Source organism: Curcuma longa, chromosome 1 (genome assembly GCF_044706935.1).
Source record: "Curcuma longa cultivar G26 ecotype Majalengka, Jawa Barat chromosome 1, ITB_CL_G26_1.1, whole genome shotgun sequence".
NCBI lineage: Eukaryota > Viridiplantae > Streptophyta > Magnoliopsida > Zingiberales > Zingiberaceae > Curcuma > Curcuma longa.
In genome coordinates this window covers 11267113-11284793 of record NC_133861.1, presented here as the reverse complement: position 1 = coordinate 11284793, position 17681 = coordinate 11267113, and the positions used below count along the sequence as shown (strand labels likewise).

General features: G+C 35.1%; 2 protein-coding genes and 1 pseudogene across 3 annotated transcripts; 1 reads left to right on the top strand and 2 right to left on the bottom strand.

Annotated features, from left to right (window-relative positions):
* Positions 1–266: 266 nt before the first annotated feature.
* Positions 267–3276, bottom strand: LOC141833170 (elongation factor 1-delta 1-like). 2 transcript variants are annotated; one of them, XM_074720563.1, is made up of 8 exons: positions 3188–3276; positions 2365–2473; positions 2165–2281; positions 1993–2083; positions 1677–1797; positions 1431–1544; positions 1145–1306; positions 267–460 (listed from the first exon to the last, which is right to left on the bottom strand). In XM_074720563.1, coding segments are annotated over exons 2-8 (693 nt in total). In that variant the 5' UTR covers positions 2451–2473; positions 3188–3276; the 3' UTR covers positions 267–458. The 2 variants fall into 2 exon arrangements, with proteins under 2 accessions (XP_074576664.1, XP_074576660.1); XM_074720559.1 differs by lacking the exon at positions 267–460 and having other exon boundaries at positions 1137–1306.
* Positions 3277–3800: 524 nt separating this feature from the next.
* LOC141836566 (putative amino-acid acetyltransferase NAGS1, chloroplastic) lies at positions 3801–14243 on the bottom strand (annotated as a pseudogene).
* A 2018-nt stretch (positions 14244–16261) lies between these two features.
* Positions 16262–17160, top strand: LOC141833144 (LIM domain-containing protein WLIM1-like). The gene is made up of 5 exons (XM_074720533.1): positions 16262–16396; positions 16461–16557; positions 16629–16672; positions 16764–16847; positions 16933–17160. The coding sequence occupies exons 1-5, from the start codon at positions 16262–16264 to the stop codon at positions 17158–17160; spliced, it is 588 nt and encodes a 195-aa protein (XP_074576634.1).
* Positions 17161–17681: the final 521 nt, after the last annotated feature.

Here is a 17681-nt window from a genome sequence, read left to right as displayed (position 1 = left end):
GAGACTGTTAGAGTGACATTAGAACGACGGATTTTATCTTTTATATATATAAAAAAAAAATTCTCACATATGATTTTGAGATCGCGTTGAAAGTAACAAATTACATCTTTTATTGAAGGGAGCTTTTTAATTTAAACTTCAATTAATAGTTTAATTTAAACTTCTGTTAATAGATTAATTTAGCAGTCGACGTCGATTAAATGGACAGCATTCATTCCCATTGTTTGTTAACAAAGCAGTAATAAATACCTCAACTACAATACGGTAAAACTCAACACATCTGAAAAACTATAATTCATGTCCCAACTCATGTCCAACAGGGTCACCTCTTCAATAGAGAATAAACGGGGTAAAAATGAAACAAGACCCTTACCTACAGCCCACTGAACCACAGAAAATTAAATTAACGTAACACGAAATTTAGGGCGCCGAGCGTTGAGGTAGAGCTCCTAAATGTATCCTGCAAGAAACATAGAAGTTAGTTAATATGATTGCAGAACACATTAAAAAAATTACAAAAAAGAAATAATAGATGATTGGAATCACATCCTAATGCGAAATTGTAACAGCGTGTCAGGGGCAAGTAACAGCGAAAACAGAAGAGATTGTAATGCTAATCCCATAAACAGAATACATCAACAATACTACAATAACACCCAAATGTGTCTATTTGCAACACCAAGATGCTTACATGAATCTCAGATATGTTATTCTACTATTTATTTTCCATTTGCTGAGGGATACACCAAGATACATACAACATTAGCATTTATTCGATCGTGAATAATTACAATCTGTGTGAAAGGCACAAATTGTATTGCAAACCTAATAAACATAAATCAAGTCCGGAAGATAATTAACCTACCCAGTTCACACAAAGTTCAGAGTCTTGTGTTAGTAGTATCAGAGTATCCCTTTGTACAAAATTGATACGTAAATATGCAATCAAAGCAAGTTATTCCATATTCACATTTAGGATTAGAATGTAGCATATAGTTATTTTAGAAGTTTGTGAAAGACAGGTAAAATTTTGCAGCCCATTGCTTATATCAAACTAATATATAACAAAAAAAAAAGAACAAAAGGATTACTATTGGTGCATAATTCAAAATTCAAGAATGGTTGGATGAAGTTGACTACTCACATATTTTGTTAAATGCAACAATATCACAACTCTGGATATACTCATTTGCTGGTTCAGCACAGAGATAGTCCTCGATAAGGTTATCGACGGAAACCAAATCATCCACAATAGTCAACATGATCTGCAATTTCTTTATGCCATATCCAACAGGTGCCAGTTTTGCTGCATGTTGAACAGGTACAGACAAGATTACTAAATACATATCTCAGCAGGAGCAAAGATAATTTTTTTTTCTAAAAAAATATGACTCATGTGTGTTTGTGTTGCCTAGAAAAAGTATACATACAGGCTCCCCAGAGCAACCCGTCCATTTGGACGCTCCTCACAGCTTCTTCTAGCTTCTTCATGTCTGTTTCATCATCCCATGGTTTCACATCAAGAAGTACTGATGACTTTCCAGCTGCTCATCAAAAAAGAAACCAATGAACAATCTTATGAGAATGATAACAAAGATATTGGTACACAACCACAAACTGCACACTTAAGCAACACAGATCAGAAAAGTGGAGAATGGATCTTTTGTAAAACTTACACTCTTTCTTCTTGGCAGATGCTTTAACAGCAGCAGCGCGTTCTTCAGCTGCCTTCTTTTCCTCTTCAGTTTCTTCCCCAAACAAATCCACATCATCATCATCATCTTTATCTGCTGTGGCCTGAACATATCAGGTATAACCAGAAAAGTAATTCATCAGTCATCACATGATTCCCTCTGATAAGTTGGCATTCAACATATTCTAATAAGCTTTCCTAGTAGTCTGACTCTTGATTCACTACACTGCCATGGTGAACTTGTTAATTTTTAGATTAGAAATTATTCTAGTCAAACAAGAGTTGATACAAAAATATACCTTGTCGACAACAGCAGAGGTGGCTGGAATGTCTTCAAGCAGGGTAGCAGATGATTCAATTTTGACACCCTTCCCTTCTTCAGAGATGCCACTGACATTGTACCACAGAGGTTAACATGGCAAGATAGGTATGCTACACCTCAAGCAAGATAAACCATTTTTAAGCACATACCTCAACCGAAGTAGAGCATCAATGTGATTATACCACCTGGCTGCATTGACATATTCAGAGGATGGAGGTCCATTAAGTGCGCCATAAACAGCAATATCATCCTTTGATGCCTGGTAACTGAAATGTACCAATTCAAAAGTGAGAGAGATGTTATCATCACTGATAGAAGAACACGTTAAAAACCCATCCAAACACCTTACCCAGTTATATAACTGCGGGTAAGAAGATAATCATTAAGTTTCTGGAGCCCAGATGCAACATTGAGGTTGGCAAAAGCAACAGCCATTTTTTTAATTAATAAGCAGCCTCCTGCAACCATCTCAAACAATCTAAGGTTTAATATGTCAAGGATTCGTCGTACAGATCAACAGGGGTTAGCATCCATAAATTCAATTGAAAACAAAAAATCATGTAATATAAGAAAGATAAATACAAACTTAATTTCAAGGGGAAAACGGGAATATGGGAAATCAAAATGGAAAGGTCTCAAGTTTTTACTCACATGCATTTCAAGACCAATGAGAAATAACTCTCCGGCACTTCAATAAACGATTGCATCTATCCAAACAGTAACATCTTCACACAGAAGAAAAAAAACGAAATCTTCTGCTAGATCAATCCAAACTTATAGCCAAAAAAGTTCTAAACAACAACGATACAGCTCGTGCATCTAAAATTAAGTCTGTGTATCATAACAGAAAGTAAACGGCATATCTTCCTATATAGACATGGCGTCGAGAACCGATTGTGCATCTATCACACAATAGCAAAATTACGAATGGATTCGTCTAAAAACACTAAGACCACTGAATTTGCTGAAGAACACAAATCATAAAACAGTTGGAGATCAAAGACCTCTAGTACAAAAACAAGTAACGGAACAAAAGAAGCCGATCAGGATCAGAAGAAATCTAGGAAATGGAGAACATAAGCAGCAACCTAATCAAACAAATAGAATTGCCACGGATCCACAAGAGAGATCAAATGATACGATCCTTTAAACAGAAGAGCGAAGATGATGACCTTTTAGGGTTTGCAGAAGCGTCAAGGAACGAGGCAATCAAGCGGCGGTGAGAAGCAGAGACCCGAATTAGGCGAACATTTATATAGACGCCCGCAGTGGGATTGTGGCAGCACAAGCACCATCTTTAGTCGGAAGTCGTACGGTTTGATCGAACCGGACTCAATTGAAGAACAGTTCGAACAAAGTCTCTTTTATGATATTGCACCTATTTCAATTCAAACATTGTTCAAAATATGATATATGTGATCATATTTCTTAGCATTAATTTTGTTTAATCTTGCATGAATGGTAGTTGGAAGATAGTATTTTCTAATGTGTTTGATAACCTCCATCCAAAAACTACACCGTCAATCATCCATTCATCCTAGCAATTCCAATGACATTAGAGAATATTTAGATTTTCATTATTCTTTTTTTTATCTGAATTAGCAACATAAAATCAAACCTTTTTTCTCAATTAAATAACACATATCCTTCTTTTTATGACTTTTATTCGTAGTTCTTTCCCATCTTTCGAGCAAATAGAGCTTTACAATGCATTTTAATTCGTAGAAACATGAAAAAACAATACAAATATATCAAGTAAACACGACCTCTTGAAAGCTCCTATAAGATAGATTTATCGAAGAAAGCATGTCTGCTTACTTTGAGCTTTATAGAAATAGAACCATGCAAAAACAAGCTTAATATGAACAATTCGACTAAGGAACAGAAGATAAAATTAAACTGAAAACTGAGTTGATTTAGAAATACATGATTATCTACTGCCTAGTGCAAATTTGCTAATAGTGATGCCACCTTCCTCCATTTGGTAGCTCCTTCGTGTAGTATTTTGATCCAAGTGAAAGATCAATGTGTTTTCTTCTTTCAGCTGGAATTGAATCGATAGAACACTCCGTGAAACCACGTCTCACAAACCTATAGAATGTCGATGAGTACCACAGAGGACTCCATTAAACAAGACACAAGCGATCATAATGTGTATAGTATACTAAAAAATTAATTCTTTCAGTTGATGCTGAACTAGACAAGGTTAAGGCATAGGAACAAGCAACAAATAATATATGTGCTACAGAAAGAGGAAAAACAATTGTATTGTAACTAGAAATTATGGTTGTTTAACTTCAGGAATTCATAGAACATCAAGGATCTTGGATTGCCCTTCTCTAGCATTAAGTTAGCAAATATGGGGTCTCCGAGACTATTAATGGACTGTAAAAATAGAGTATCTAGGATCCAAGATTGCCTTCTCAAACACTGTGGTAACAAAGGTAGAAATCAGATAAACCGTGAGGGTGTGCAGACGCATATGGGTCATTACTAATAATTTCAGGAGCTGACAAGAATCATAACACCAGTAAATTTCTGGAAGTCTACTTGCCAGCTTGAGCTATATAATACAGTTCTTGGTTTTAACCATTAACTACGTGTACGTGGTTGTCTGGAGATTTCGACAGCATGTGCATAGTATGTACTTACCAGTCTGCTGCACGAGTTGTAACCAGGAAAAGTCTTTTTAGTCCAAGCGATAATGCCTTCTTCTCAATGAAGTCTGCATGAATAAGGAGCAAAGAGTTGATGGTAATTTTATCGTCAGTGAAGTAAAAATAAATTTTGTTAAATTTTTTAGTTCATTGCAGTCGTAGACAAATTCAAACTACTTTTACTCTTTTGATTTTCTTTCACTTGCTTTGTACTTTGTTAACTTTTACAATTGATTTAGATAATCAATTTAATTACTTTTTTAATAAAAAAAAAAAGAAAACATGGTACAAAAACTATCAAGCATTAGTTGAACTCATCCGAATTCATTTCAACACATTTTGACATTTGCTAAGCACACCAACATGTGTTGTATGTTGACATACTCATTGGCAAGAACGACAAAGTTGGCACGAAAGAGGATACATGTGCCAACCAATATTAAGTTTTGGTTACTAAAATATGTTTTGGTTGTGTTGGTCGGAATGACACAAGATTTCAACCCATGTTATTACTAGATTCATTCTAGCTTTATGTTATCACATGCATCCTTTTCTTTCAACTACCCACTGATTTCCAAGTTATTTTATGACAATTTTCAAAGCTTGGTAAGCTAAAGCATTCTAGAATTAATACGCGATGAGATAACATTGGCAATAAAGAACGCCCTTGCACCAAGTGGGAACCATAGACCACAATGACAAAAGTGTGCAAGATTAGCCTGATAAATCACGAAATCAGCAAACAATATTGAATATATTTTCTCCTAATTCAGCCAAATTTTTTTAATTGATTATATATTCTAAATCCAAAACAATAAGCACAAGCACATGGCATAGATGGAATGCATATTCCTCTTACATAGGTCCCCTCTTCATTAAATTTCCAAAAAGCCTACATTGTATTAAAATGGCCTGTTCATTAAATTTCCAAACAAAAAAAACCATTAGCCTAATGCCATTTGACTCGGGTAAGGAATATAATATAAAAAGAATGAAGCTTAAATGTTTAATCACAAGCTTAATTTGTTGGATTAATATCACTTGAACGTAAGGATAATCATATAAAAGACACAGCCAATCTTTAGAAAAGGGAGAATGTAATACCTAACATTTTGCCACCCTGTCCTTGTCCCCGGCACTCTGGAGATGCTGCAATGGCAGCAACTTCGCCACAGTTATCATCAGGGAAGGGAATAAGAGCAGCACAAGCAATTACTGAACCATCTCTTTCAACTACTATAAATGAATCCAACTGCTTGAAAAGCTGAAAAGGACAATAAGGTTTAAACTTTAAAACAGCATAACTTTGTTAATTATGTGAGTATATTAGATGTCAAAAGTTTTCTATCTATATATCAGTTATGAAAGGATAACAAACGATATCTAACTTGGACTTCTAACATAAAAAGAACAAATGGAATAAGAAAGTAAACCTCTTCGTCAGTTCTCTTGATAAGTACACCAGATTCTTCCAAAGGCTGAATAACTCTTTTAATCCCTGGAAGATCTGCGGTTATAGCTGATCGTGTTCCCTCATAAACGTCACTGACGTTTATTATTAGAAAAAAAAAAGAGTGATTAAAGTCTCGAGCTGAAAGAAGCCTTCCATCAATTCATCTAACTAGGAAAGAAGTTCTAAGAACTCAAAGTTCAATACAATAATGTAGTTCTCGTATGCAAATTTTACCTACAGAAGTTGAGACTTCAGAAACAGAAAAGATGCAAATCACAAACTTAAGTCTCGAGCTGAAAGAAGCCTTCCATCAATTCATCTAACTAGGAAAGAAGTTCTAAGAACTCAAAGTTCAACAATAATGTAGTTCTTGTATGCAAATTTTACCTACAGAAGTTGAGACTTTAGAAACAGAAAAGACGCAAATCACAAACTAAAATCTTTACTAACTACCCTTGGCATGCCATATTACAACTTGACCCCAACTACTGAATTCCCAAGATGTCTCTTAATGCAATAAATTGAACCTTTTATCGTAGCTCATAGTTTATTGGAAATCTTATTAAAACAAGTGTGCTTAGTGAACTAACTGAATTTGATCAACTCAAAGCTTTAAGTGAAACTGTTCAAATCCAGCTATAATCTCTGGTTTATCATGTTGTTATTCCAGTAAATGTCACTGAAAGCGATTGGCAGGATGCATACACACCTAGCCACCATTGTCCCCACCCCATCCCTGGTAAATAATTCTAGCAGAAAGGACCCACCAAGAGTACCATCAATTATGTGAGCTCTCTGAACTCCACCCTACAAAGACAAATAATCTGCTTGAATATAAAATCTTTAAAAGAGTTTTCCAAAGTCAATTCCAACACAAAATCGCTTAAGAAATGATTCAGTAAACTGTAATTGATTGGAGAAACAGAAGGTAGATATCAACTTTGGGACACTAATTAGCAAATGTGGTGCCTTCTACTTTAAAGACTAGAAATTTGGAGCTTTTAAAGATGAGACTATGGGCAATGAGCCAATGAGGATACATTTTTTTGATTTAACAGAAACAGATGGCTCCAAAGGCTTATATATCCTATAAACATAAACAATGAAGGTAGGAACAAGGTATTCACATCTTCAAGAACTTACTCTGCACACATAGGCTGCAGCAGCCAGCTCAGAAAGGTAACCACTTAACCTACTCGGTCGTTCTTCTCCCCCAATAGCATACCCCTGTTTTCCAGACCATAGACCATTCCCATTGTCAAACCCAACACCGTTATGAAATGTTGCATTACACCTTCTATTATATGCTTTTTCATTCCAGAAGAGGTTATTATCTTGATGTGAATCAATATAGCCTGGAGAACAAATCAATTCTTCATCTCCAACCTGGACATAATTCTCAGTAACTGCACTTTGCTTTGAGCGTTTCCTGATCAACATATCTGCATCATCAAGTGTCATAAAACGAATAGGACGATCTTGTTCATCAAGAATCTTGCCATCTGTGATACAGATTAGTTTGTCTGCTTTAATGGCTATTGCGCAAGCTGCAGCAACTTCATAAGTGCTGCAAAATCAAACAAAAATTTTGGTTCCTCAATGGCAGCACAGAAGGCATCATTAATATTCAAATGTAGCCACTAGAGTCATAAAGCTTAAATGAGAAACAAGAGAAGAGTACTCGGCTACATATTAACCTCGGCTATCAATTTTCTCTAACCAGGATTTATTCCAGAATAACACCATAATGACTATCGAATTTTTATTGCAAATATGCAAAAACCAAAACAGCAGTAGTTATAGACCTGACAAATAATTGCAGTAGTGTGAATGTCAGTCAGTTAAATGGGCCAAAAATCACTTCTAGACTTACATATAACACTAGAAAACCAAATATGACAATTACTCATAGTGAAGAACCAAAGAATGATCTCCACATTGAAATTTTATGAACTCTATTTCCTTTTTCTTTATTTTATTCCTGGTGGATATTAAATGCCAACCCTGCTCAAGCAACACATCTACAATTTGATCATTTCTTCACAAGACTTAGTCAGTTGTAACATAGAGTACAGTGTGGAGTACACAAAAAGAAAAGGTATATTTGAGCGAGCATATGTGGTAACTTTGATCTTTTGCTGGATCATGAGAAATGCAGAAATTAGATGTATAACCAGGAAAGACAACAGCCAAGGAAAAGGTCCCTTGGCAAACCAAATTAGAATGACTGTTTGTCACCCTCAAGACTAATTTTTGGATCTTTTGACCAATCAAACTATCAGAATTTGTCCAGATATCTAAACGACTATGATTTGTCTCTTTATATGGATACAGAAAGTATTTGCAATGACTGATAGCCATTCAACTGTTAGCCCTTTCCTCATGAATGGAAATAGTTATCTTGCACTTAGTTGCAAATTTGGTGTTCAAGCTGAACAAAGAAATGAAGCAGATTCAGGTCCTTCTATAAGCTCTCCATCAGATTCTGAGGCTGGCAAACATTGAGGACTAGGCCTTTTTTATGAGGGAAATTATATAAATTCATGTGCAATTTAAAATTTCACAGAAACAATCAGCACATATAGAATGGATTTCAATATGGTGCACAGCCAGAAAGGCACACAGAGCCAATATCTATGACCCTCAATGGACTAAAAAATAACCAATATGCTCAGAAACAAAAAGTAATTGTTAATAAAGACAAGCATGTGCCAACTTATTTGGCAATACTAGATCTAGAGAATTTTAGGTGCATTTTTTTCTGGTGAGCACATGAAGGGATCTACAATAAACTTAAGAATGTGAGTATTTACAAAATAATAATAATTCACTAATGGTTTCATCTAGAAGATAACCACAGAACTGTTAATATTCATTGGATTGAATATAGTTGCAGGAAGCATGAACGTGGATTAAAATTTAATTCTTCAGAAAAAACAAAAAGAAAAATTGGCATACTTGCAATTTAAAACCTCTCCTGCACTAGAGCAACCTAGATTGCTTAGTATAACTAAACATTCCTTGTCGAGCCATTCTCGTATGCGTAGAACATCTATCTTTTTCACCTCGCCAGTAGATCCAAAACCATTACCATCAACTACTCTTTTCTGCAACATGAGACAGCAGCAAGTTACCTATCCCCACTAGAAAGAAGTTAGAGAACAATTTCAAAGAAAAAAATTGTCCTCAAATTTCCCAAGGAAAAAAAAAAAAGGAAATTGCAGAAAATATGAACAAGAAGGACACAAGGAATTCAAAACCTTGTTTTCAAGGGTAAAAAATAAAAGAAAAACAAAAACAAAAGTAAAAGACTTATATCTAAAATAATTTCTAAAATGGATAAGAAGATGATAATCTTTGTCTCAGGAGTTACTAGAATATATAGGTTTAGTTTCACATGGAATAAACTTATTTATTAGGTATTATGTTGGAGCCTTAAATAGAGGTGTAATTGTCCACTTTCAATCAAATAATCTAGTATATTCCTCTCAACTTACTGTCAAAGTAGATTAAATCCTTGTATCTTCTAAGATTCCTTCTTTATTACCAACTGAGGAGGCTGTTGGCCATGTGAGGTAACACATCTGAATATTGTGTTTCCTCTAAACCATTTCAATTATGCAGTCATTGCAACCCTTTCCTAATGGCTCCATGATTTTAATTGCACATCATGGCCTTTTGAAGTTCAATGAAGTGACTTAAATTTTGGAAGCTGAAGCATTCAGGACTGTAGGTTGACTCCTCCAATCTGAGAAGTTGTGATCCACGTCTACAAAGGATACTGCTTGTTGGTTGCTAGCTTCGCAAATTATAAGCCACCCACTGGAAGAAGAGAAGCAAAATGTCCCAATTAAATTAATCTTGGATTTTCTACAATATTTGTCAAAGGGGAGCCTTAGCATAATAGTAAAATTACTACCATGTGACATTGAGGTCAATTTGAGTCGCATAAATAGGCTCTTGCAAAATACAAGATAAGACTGCATACAATAGGTCAAATGTAGTCCGCCTCTTCTCCAGGATCCACACTAGTGGGAGATTCGTGCTCTTTTTTCTACAATATTTGTCTTTATGCGCATATCTCTTGAGCTCAATATTTACCCATTCTCCCACAGCAGAATCCTTTCAGTATGTTCTGGTAGTTATAATACAAAGGGAAAAGGAAGGTGTTTGCTCTCTCTTGTAAATGATTTCATTGTAAATAGGAGAAGGCAAAACAGGGGTAAAGTTTTATGTGTTTAGTTATGGAGCAAACATACGATATGAGAGACTTGCAAGTACATATCTATTTCACATAAAATTACCTTAGCTACAAGGAAGTTACCACTTGTCACACAAACACCAAGTTCATGCCAACGGTCATTGTCACCATGTCGACGAAGACTTAATATAGGTGGTCCAGGAGAAAGCTTTGTTTCTATAGCAAGGCTAATCCTTCCAGCTACTTCCATTGCAGCCTCTAGTAATTTAGAATCGCTAGTTTGATAGGGACTGGCATACTTGCCCTTGATACCTGAAAAAAAAAAAAAGTTAAATTTTGCACGGCAGCTTGGTCTAATTTAAATAAATATCTGAAACTTAAGATGTTCAAGCATCATATGTATTCAGTTATTATAATTGGTAGAGCAAGGACATAGTTCACAAAGAACACATGTACTTTTATGCATTGGTGCTATCATATTCTGGGAATTTAATTTAAATAGATATAAATAGGGCTTAATTAGGATTAAATAGGGAATTTTTACAGATAAACCATGTTATATTAAACTGACCTATCAATTTCTATTTGAGTTTTGTATTATTCTGAGGCTATATGGGTGTCTAGAATGCTATCAGTTGTTGCTTGATTTAATTTCGCTTTCAGCTCAAATCGAATTCAAATTCGAATTGAAAGTTGTGAGGTTGAACTAACAGTGAACCAGGTTGCGTTCAACTGACATCCTTGTGCTTTTAATGCCCCTATCAGCTGAGCTAATATAAGGCACCTGCTGCATCTACGTGGTCTTTGAAGGAATTTGCATTCTCAAATCTCAGTATATTCATAGACCTTTGACTTGATCTAATATTATGTCATAGATTTGAGATGATAGTTGGAAATTGCACTGCAATATTGATCTGTAGAAAGCATTAGGAGAGTATCAGAAAACAAAACATATTTAAGCATATTCTGTTACTATAAGTAAAATCCAGAATGCCCACATGAGTTTCATCTGCTTCAGAAGGTTGTGTGTTCAGCAAGGAGATCCTTGAATAAGAAAGGTAACCTGATTAGATGGACAAGTTCAGGATCTTCTACTGGCTCATACATGGATAGGACCAATACCTATGCCAAGGCATTCTTGTATTTTCTTTATGACATGGAAGGACAAAGGTGTGCAAGCATTTTCTTTAAGAGGAGGAAGAAAAGGAACCAAACTTCTATGAATTCTGGTCCACCCTAGTTTCCATTGGAGTTCATTAGAAAAAGAAAAATGATAAGTGATGACAATTGAGAGAATTGGAAAGTATCTCAGCTATGCATTTCTCATTGCTTGAAAGAGGCAAAGTGTCAACGTGAATGAATTGAGGAGACAGAAACTTGTTATGTGACAAAACACTGACAGAAAAGAAGAAAATGACATCAACAAAAAGTTCATTAAAAGAGTGCAGATCTATAGTGAACTAAGTTAGTAGAAATAGAACAAAATTTCCTCTTGAACACAGAGGAAATGGCAGTTTCTGAAAAGCCAAGAAATTTTGCAGGGTAACAGAAGAATAGGAGTCCTGATAATCTAGACTCAAAAGTACGTAGAAAAATAATACCTTTTTCTTCCAACAACTGGTCAACTTGGACATGGGTTCCAGGTACAACTACAAATTTGATCCCAAGACCATGAAGGAGAGAAATATCCTGCAAATTGCATCAGCGATGATTTACTGATTACGATCAGTGAATACTTACTTTTTAAGCAACAGAAGGCACCAAAAGGTACAAAAGAAAGTAAATTAAGTTGTTCTTAAGATTCTATTACTTGGAGCCATGTAGTCAAACTTTATAGCATTGATGTCTTACAGGTGTTATTCCTTTAAGAAAGGCTTAAAGATTCCTCCATGTATTTAAAAAGGAAACATAATCAGCATATTATTAATTGTTCAAAATTCAAATCAAGCAAACAATTATGAGATTGGCTTGCCAAGTCTCAGTTTCAATAACTATACAGTCTTCCATTTCATATTGAAACACAACTTAGTGTAGATCAAGCAAACAAACATCAACTTGTAAATGCTAACCACTAAACCAGTTTATACACAGATCAAACACATTGGGATCAGCTTGTCAAGCATTAGCCAGTAAACCAGATTGAACCGACTCACTTGTTTGATACAAGCTCTCTTATGACAGACTTTTAGTTTACTTCTACCCTTTGAAACAGATCAAATGTATAGAATGAAATAAATAATCAAGCAAGATCAAGATACATTCTAATAATCAGTGTTTGATTGTAATAAAAATCATGAAATGTAATCCTAATCTAATGAAGATTAAATTAAAATGAAAAAAAAAGAGAGATTAAATGAAAGCTTAAATTAACAAACAAACATCCAATATATACATATATAGACTTTTAACATGTGAAAAACCAAAAAACCATCTAGGATACTAAAATCCCACTCCAATGTCTTGTGTTTTCATTTTTCACGGTTGTCCGGCCCAATACCATCAGTATACTGAACTATAGCAGTCAGTAAGTGTAACATCTGCCATTTAGCAAGCCATATATGATATTCAATAGGTTCATTACATGCCTTTACCAACTAGCAAGTGATTAAGGTCTACCACATACACAAGTTTTTGTAGCTCGGCAGAATCAAGCCAATATGTACTGACTGTAGTACCACCAGGTGTAGAACAAGATTATAATCCAAGATAAGAATGTCTTGTTAAATAATAAAATGGCATCAGGCACATAAATGTGATGTGAAAAGAAGTAAATCAACTTCATTGTGACAAACCAGAGAACCACAAAGTCTTCATACTCCATACTCCATGTTTCTGTTTGGAGAAAGCTAAGCACAGACAATCAATTGGCATTTGAATAAGATGAGAACCACACATATTTAGTCTATTATTGGAACATTTTCAGACGCAATAGTCAAAAAAACTTTAAATAAAACATTATCATCGTTATTCAACCATAAATTACACGTCACACAGCACTTCATAGATACACAAGACAATGCTATCGCGACATAATTCACTCGATAGCCAAACTTTCAGATTTGATGTCACCATCGCACTCCAATCGGTAGGAAAAAAATAAAAGAAACAACACAGCCGGGGCTCACAATACCTTGACTGGGCCCTTGAGATCCCATAAATTCTCTATAGACAAAAGATAAAAAAGAATAAGCAATTCTGAGGAGTATTGCTTTCCTAAGGAATTCATTCCAAAAAATAGCATAAATAAGCCTCGATTAATCACCCTTGAAAAGAAATTTCGTTTCCAACGCCGAATATAATCACCAAAATGAAGCAACTCAACCTTAATAGAGATCTAAATGACATCAAATAGACAGAGGAAACGTTTAGATATTTTATTTTAAGAATGTAAAACTAGATTGTTCTGCGTCATCTCGAAAGCAGATCAGAAATTGTAATTGGCTACTCGGAGACAAAACCACCAATACCTGAAGAACGCTATCCAAATAAGGACTGTCCACGATCTCCCCCGATATCACGACCACAAAGGTACTCCCCCTGTGCCCGCTTATGTAGGGCCATGCCTGTCGGAAACACCGCACAAACCTCTCGTTCTCCTCCGCTCTGCCATAGCTGCAACCAGAGACCTCGCCAGCGCTTCCGTTGACGGATTGCCCGTCCGAAATGCACCGAAGCGAGAGCATCCACCGTTCAGCAAATCCTCTTTGCAAGGGTAAATAACGCAACGACACCGCCGGAATCCGAGGCAAATTGCCGTTGGGATTCGCGCCGAGTCCGCCCGCGATCCAGGGTCTCGAGCAGGACGCCGCCATTGCGAGCTTGCAATTGCGCAGGAAGAGGAGGAAAGCGGCAGGTACAAGAAAACCCTAGAGAGTAGAGAATGAACGAGGTGGAGCAGCGGGAGAGAGAGAGAGACAAGTGGAGGAGTGCGGAACGCGGCGAAGGAGGACGCGAACTGGCGAAGGATTCACGATTTTGGCGGGTTGTATGTTACTGTGTATTTATTTATTGGTTTATCTTGAATTAATAAGTCACTTGTTCAATTTTATTAGTTCGGAAATAAATTACAATAATAATAGAAAATAATTTTTCAATTTTTAAAAATTCAAGAACATTACTGTGTTTAGAGTTAAGTTTGTTGCCGTTCATATGCCATCATCTATACATTTTAGTGGAAGACATTGATGAAAGATGTTGACTTCGTGTGGGCCCAAGATGTACAAAAATAGGTCCACTACAATTTGTTGGAGCTTGATTTGATTGGGGACGTAATTCTAAATTGGATAGGGGGCTATTTGTCAGATGCCAAAACACATCACGTGTGGGCCCAAGATGTACAAAAATAGGTCCACTACAATTTGTTGGAGCTTGATTTGATTGGGGACGAAATTCTAAATTGGATAGGGGGCTATTTGTCAGATGCCAAAACACATCACGTGCGTATTTAATTTGGCATGATAGTATCCTAGCGGAGTAATACTTTCAAATTTATTGATGTATTGATGTAATTGGAAATGTAAATTTAGATATTTTTTTTAAGTTGTATTAATGAGTAATGAATTGTAATTTAGGATGGTGGAGTGTAGCAAATGATATGAATGATATTAGAAGTATCTATGATTGTAACAGTTAAAACAGTTATAGCTGAGAATGAGTGAGGAAATAAGTGATAAGAACATGATTTTATTAAGATTTTTTAGTGTGCATAAATTAAATTTATTAAGCAAATAGAAATGATAAAAATTAGAAAGGCATCCTAAATGATGTAAATTATCAAAAAGATATTTTAAAAAATTATAAGGGCCCTCTATCATAGTTTTTTATTAAAAATATTCTTTATTTCAATGTTATTATAGCCGCTATTCTATAGTTACTATAATATGAAATTTTAATTATTTACATTTTAATAAAAAAATGTTATATATAGAATAATATTATATCCAAATATCTTTTAACTTGATAAAAAAATATTTAAATTTTATCAAATTATTTTAAATTGATCAAAATTATATTAGAATAGTTACAGTAGCTACTTAGATAAATATTACAATACTGAACCAACTTGATCAAAATTACTTACATTTTATTAAATTTATTTTAAATTAATTAAAATAATTTAAAATAATTATAACAGCTAGCTGTTAGCTGATATAAAGTATTAAGTAAGTACACATACAACAGTATAACTGTTATCATGTTGACAACTATAATATTAAAAGTAACAGTATTATTATAAGTAATAGTTACATGTTACATAGACAGTCATAATTATTATAATAATATAATTAGAAATACATAAATATAAATATAATGGGAAAAATATGTATTCGTTTGATGATTTTCATAATTTAGATGCCTTCTTTATTTTCTATTATAATTATAAAAAATTAAGTCTGATCCATTTTGTTCTAACTAATTACCATATTAATATTGTTTCCGGTTGTGCCGACACTGGTCAGCTGGTAGGTCGCAGTCATTTCATCATGGACACCAACTTTACCTTATTTAAACAAAGCGAGACGTTGCTGAGGACTCAAGAAATACCCAATATCTCATTTAATAATTAACCAACCATACTTTATCTTAACAAACAACAGATTATTTCAGAAAATGGCAAAACTCGGTGAAATTAGTTGCATGTAATTAACTCGACCAATTAAAGAGAAAACAAAAGGCTATATATATGATCTAGCGCGAATAGAATATTAATTAGAATGCCAAAATTTGAAGCAATTGCTGTGTATTCGTACGTGCTGATGCTGCATGCACGAATCATGAATGTCGTAAAACTGAAGATAATCTGTCACTTTTCAGTTTTCTAGCTCTGTCGACTTACTGAAATTTGCTTGCTTCCACCGCAACAACTAATCGCCTGATCGCCCTCTTTCTTTATATGGCCCAGTTCCTCGAAGCAGAAGGAAGGAGCAGAGACAGGATGGCGTTCCAAGGGACGACGACCAAGTGCATGGCCTGCGAGAAGACCGTCTACTTGGTGGACAAGCTCACCGCCGACAACCGTCTCTACCACAAGGCCTGCTTCCGCTGCCACCACTGCAAAGGCACCTTGAAGGTTCGCTTAATTTAATTAATGTATAATCAGGTTTAAATTTCAACACTCTGGTTTCAATTTGCAGCTGGGGAACTACAATTCCTTCGAGGGAGTTCTCTATTGCAGACCGCACTTCGATCAACTCTTCAAGATGACTGGTAGCCTGGACAAAAGCTTCGACGGTGATGACATTAATCCCTTCTTCCAACACTGTTTATATAGATCGATCACACTTGAGTCTGTGTTAATCCAGGCACTCCCAAGGTTGCCAAGCCAGAAAAGCAAGTCGATAGACAGGTAAAGGAGGCGTTTGTTTTGCCCTTTGAATCCTTCATTAGTTAATTCCTGATGATACTGAAACTGAGACGATCGATATTAATGTTTTAAGAACGCAAACAAAGTATCGAGTGCTTTTGCTGGTACCAGAGAGAAGTGTGTGGGGTGCGACAGGACTGTATATCCAACTGAAAGAGTAATTTTCTGAAGAAATGTTACATTTTGCAGTGTTTAAGTTGCGATAGAAAAGGTGATGATGAGCCTCTCCGTGATCTGTGCAGGTGGCGGTGAACGGAAAGCCATACCATAAGAGCTGCTTCAAGTGCTGCCATGGAGGGTGTGTCATCAGCCCTTCCAACTACATTGCTCATGAGGGGAAGCTCTACTGCAAACACCACCATATCCAACTCTTCAAGGAGAAGGGAAACTACAGTCAATTGGAGAATGACGATGATGAAGAAACAGCAGCAGCAGGAGCAGCCACTGCAACACAACCACATGCTGCATAATTAATTATATTGATGAGTCTTAAATCATTTGAAGAATTATGACCTTGATTACCTTTTTATCGTATCCTTGTTTTTGTTTTTTTTATGATTCCTCATCTCATGCAAACTTTATCAGAGCAAATTACTATCAGCTATGCGATTTGGGATTCGCCTTGTGCCTGTGGGTGCAAACGAACCGACTCGGTTTTTTGTGAGTTTTTAGAATCTACTAGAAAAAATATTTGATTCGTGCTGAATTCAAAATGTTAGATAATTTTTTTAGTCAAATTTAAATTCATAATATTTTATTTGATTATCGAATTCAATTCTAATTATTTTTAATTTAAACATATGTTTAAATTAAAATCCAAATAACTTGAATTTAAATAATTTTAAATTATAATTTGATTATGTTCAAATCAAAGTTAAAACAATTTTAACCAAATTTGAATTTTATTTTTAACCGAATTCAAACTAAAATTATCTATATTTTTGGATTTCGAATCGAATTTGAATATCATATATAATTTTCAAACTCGAAC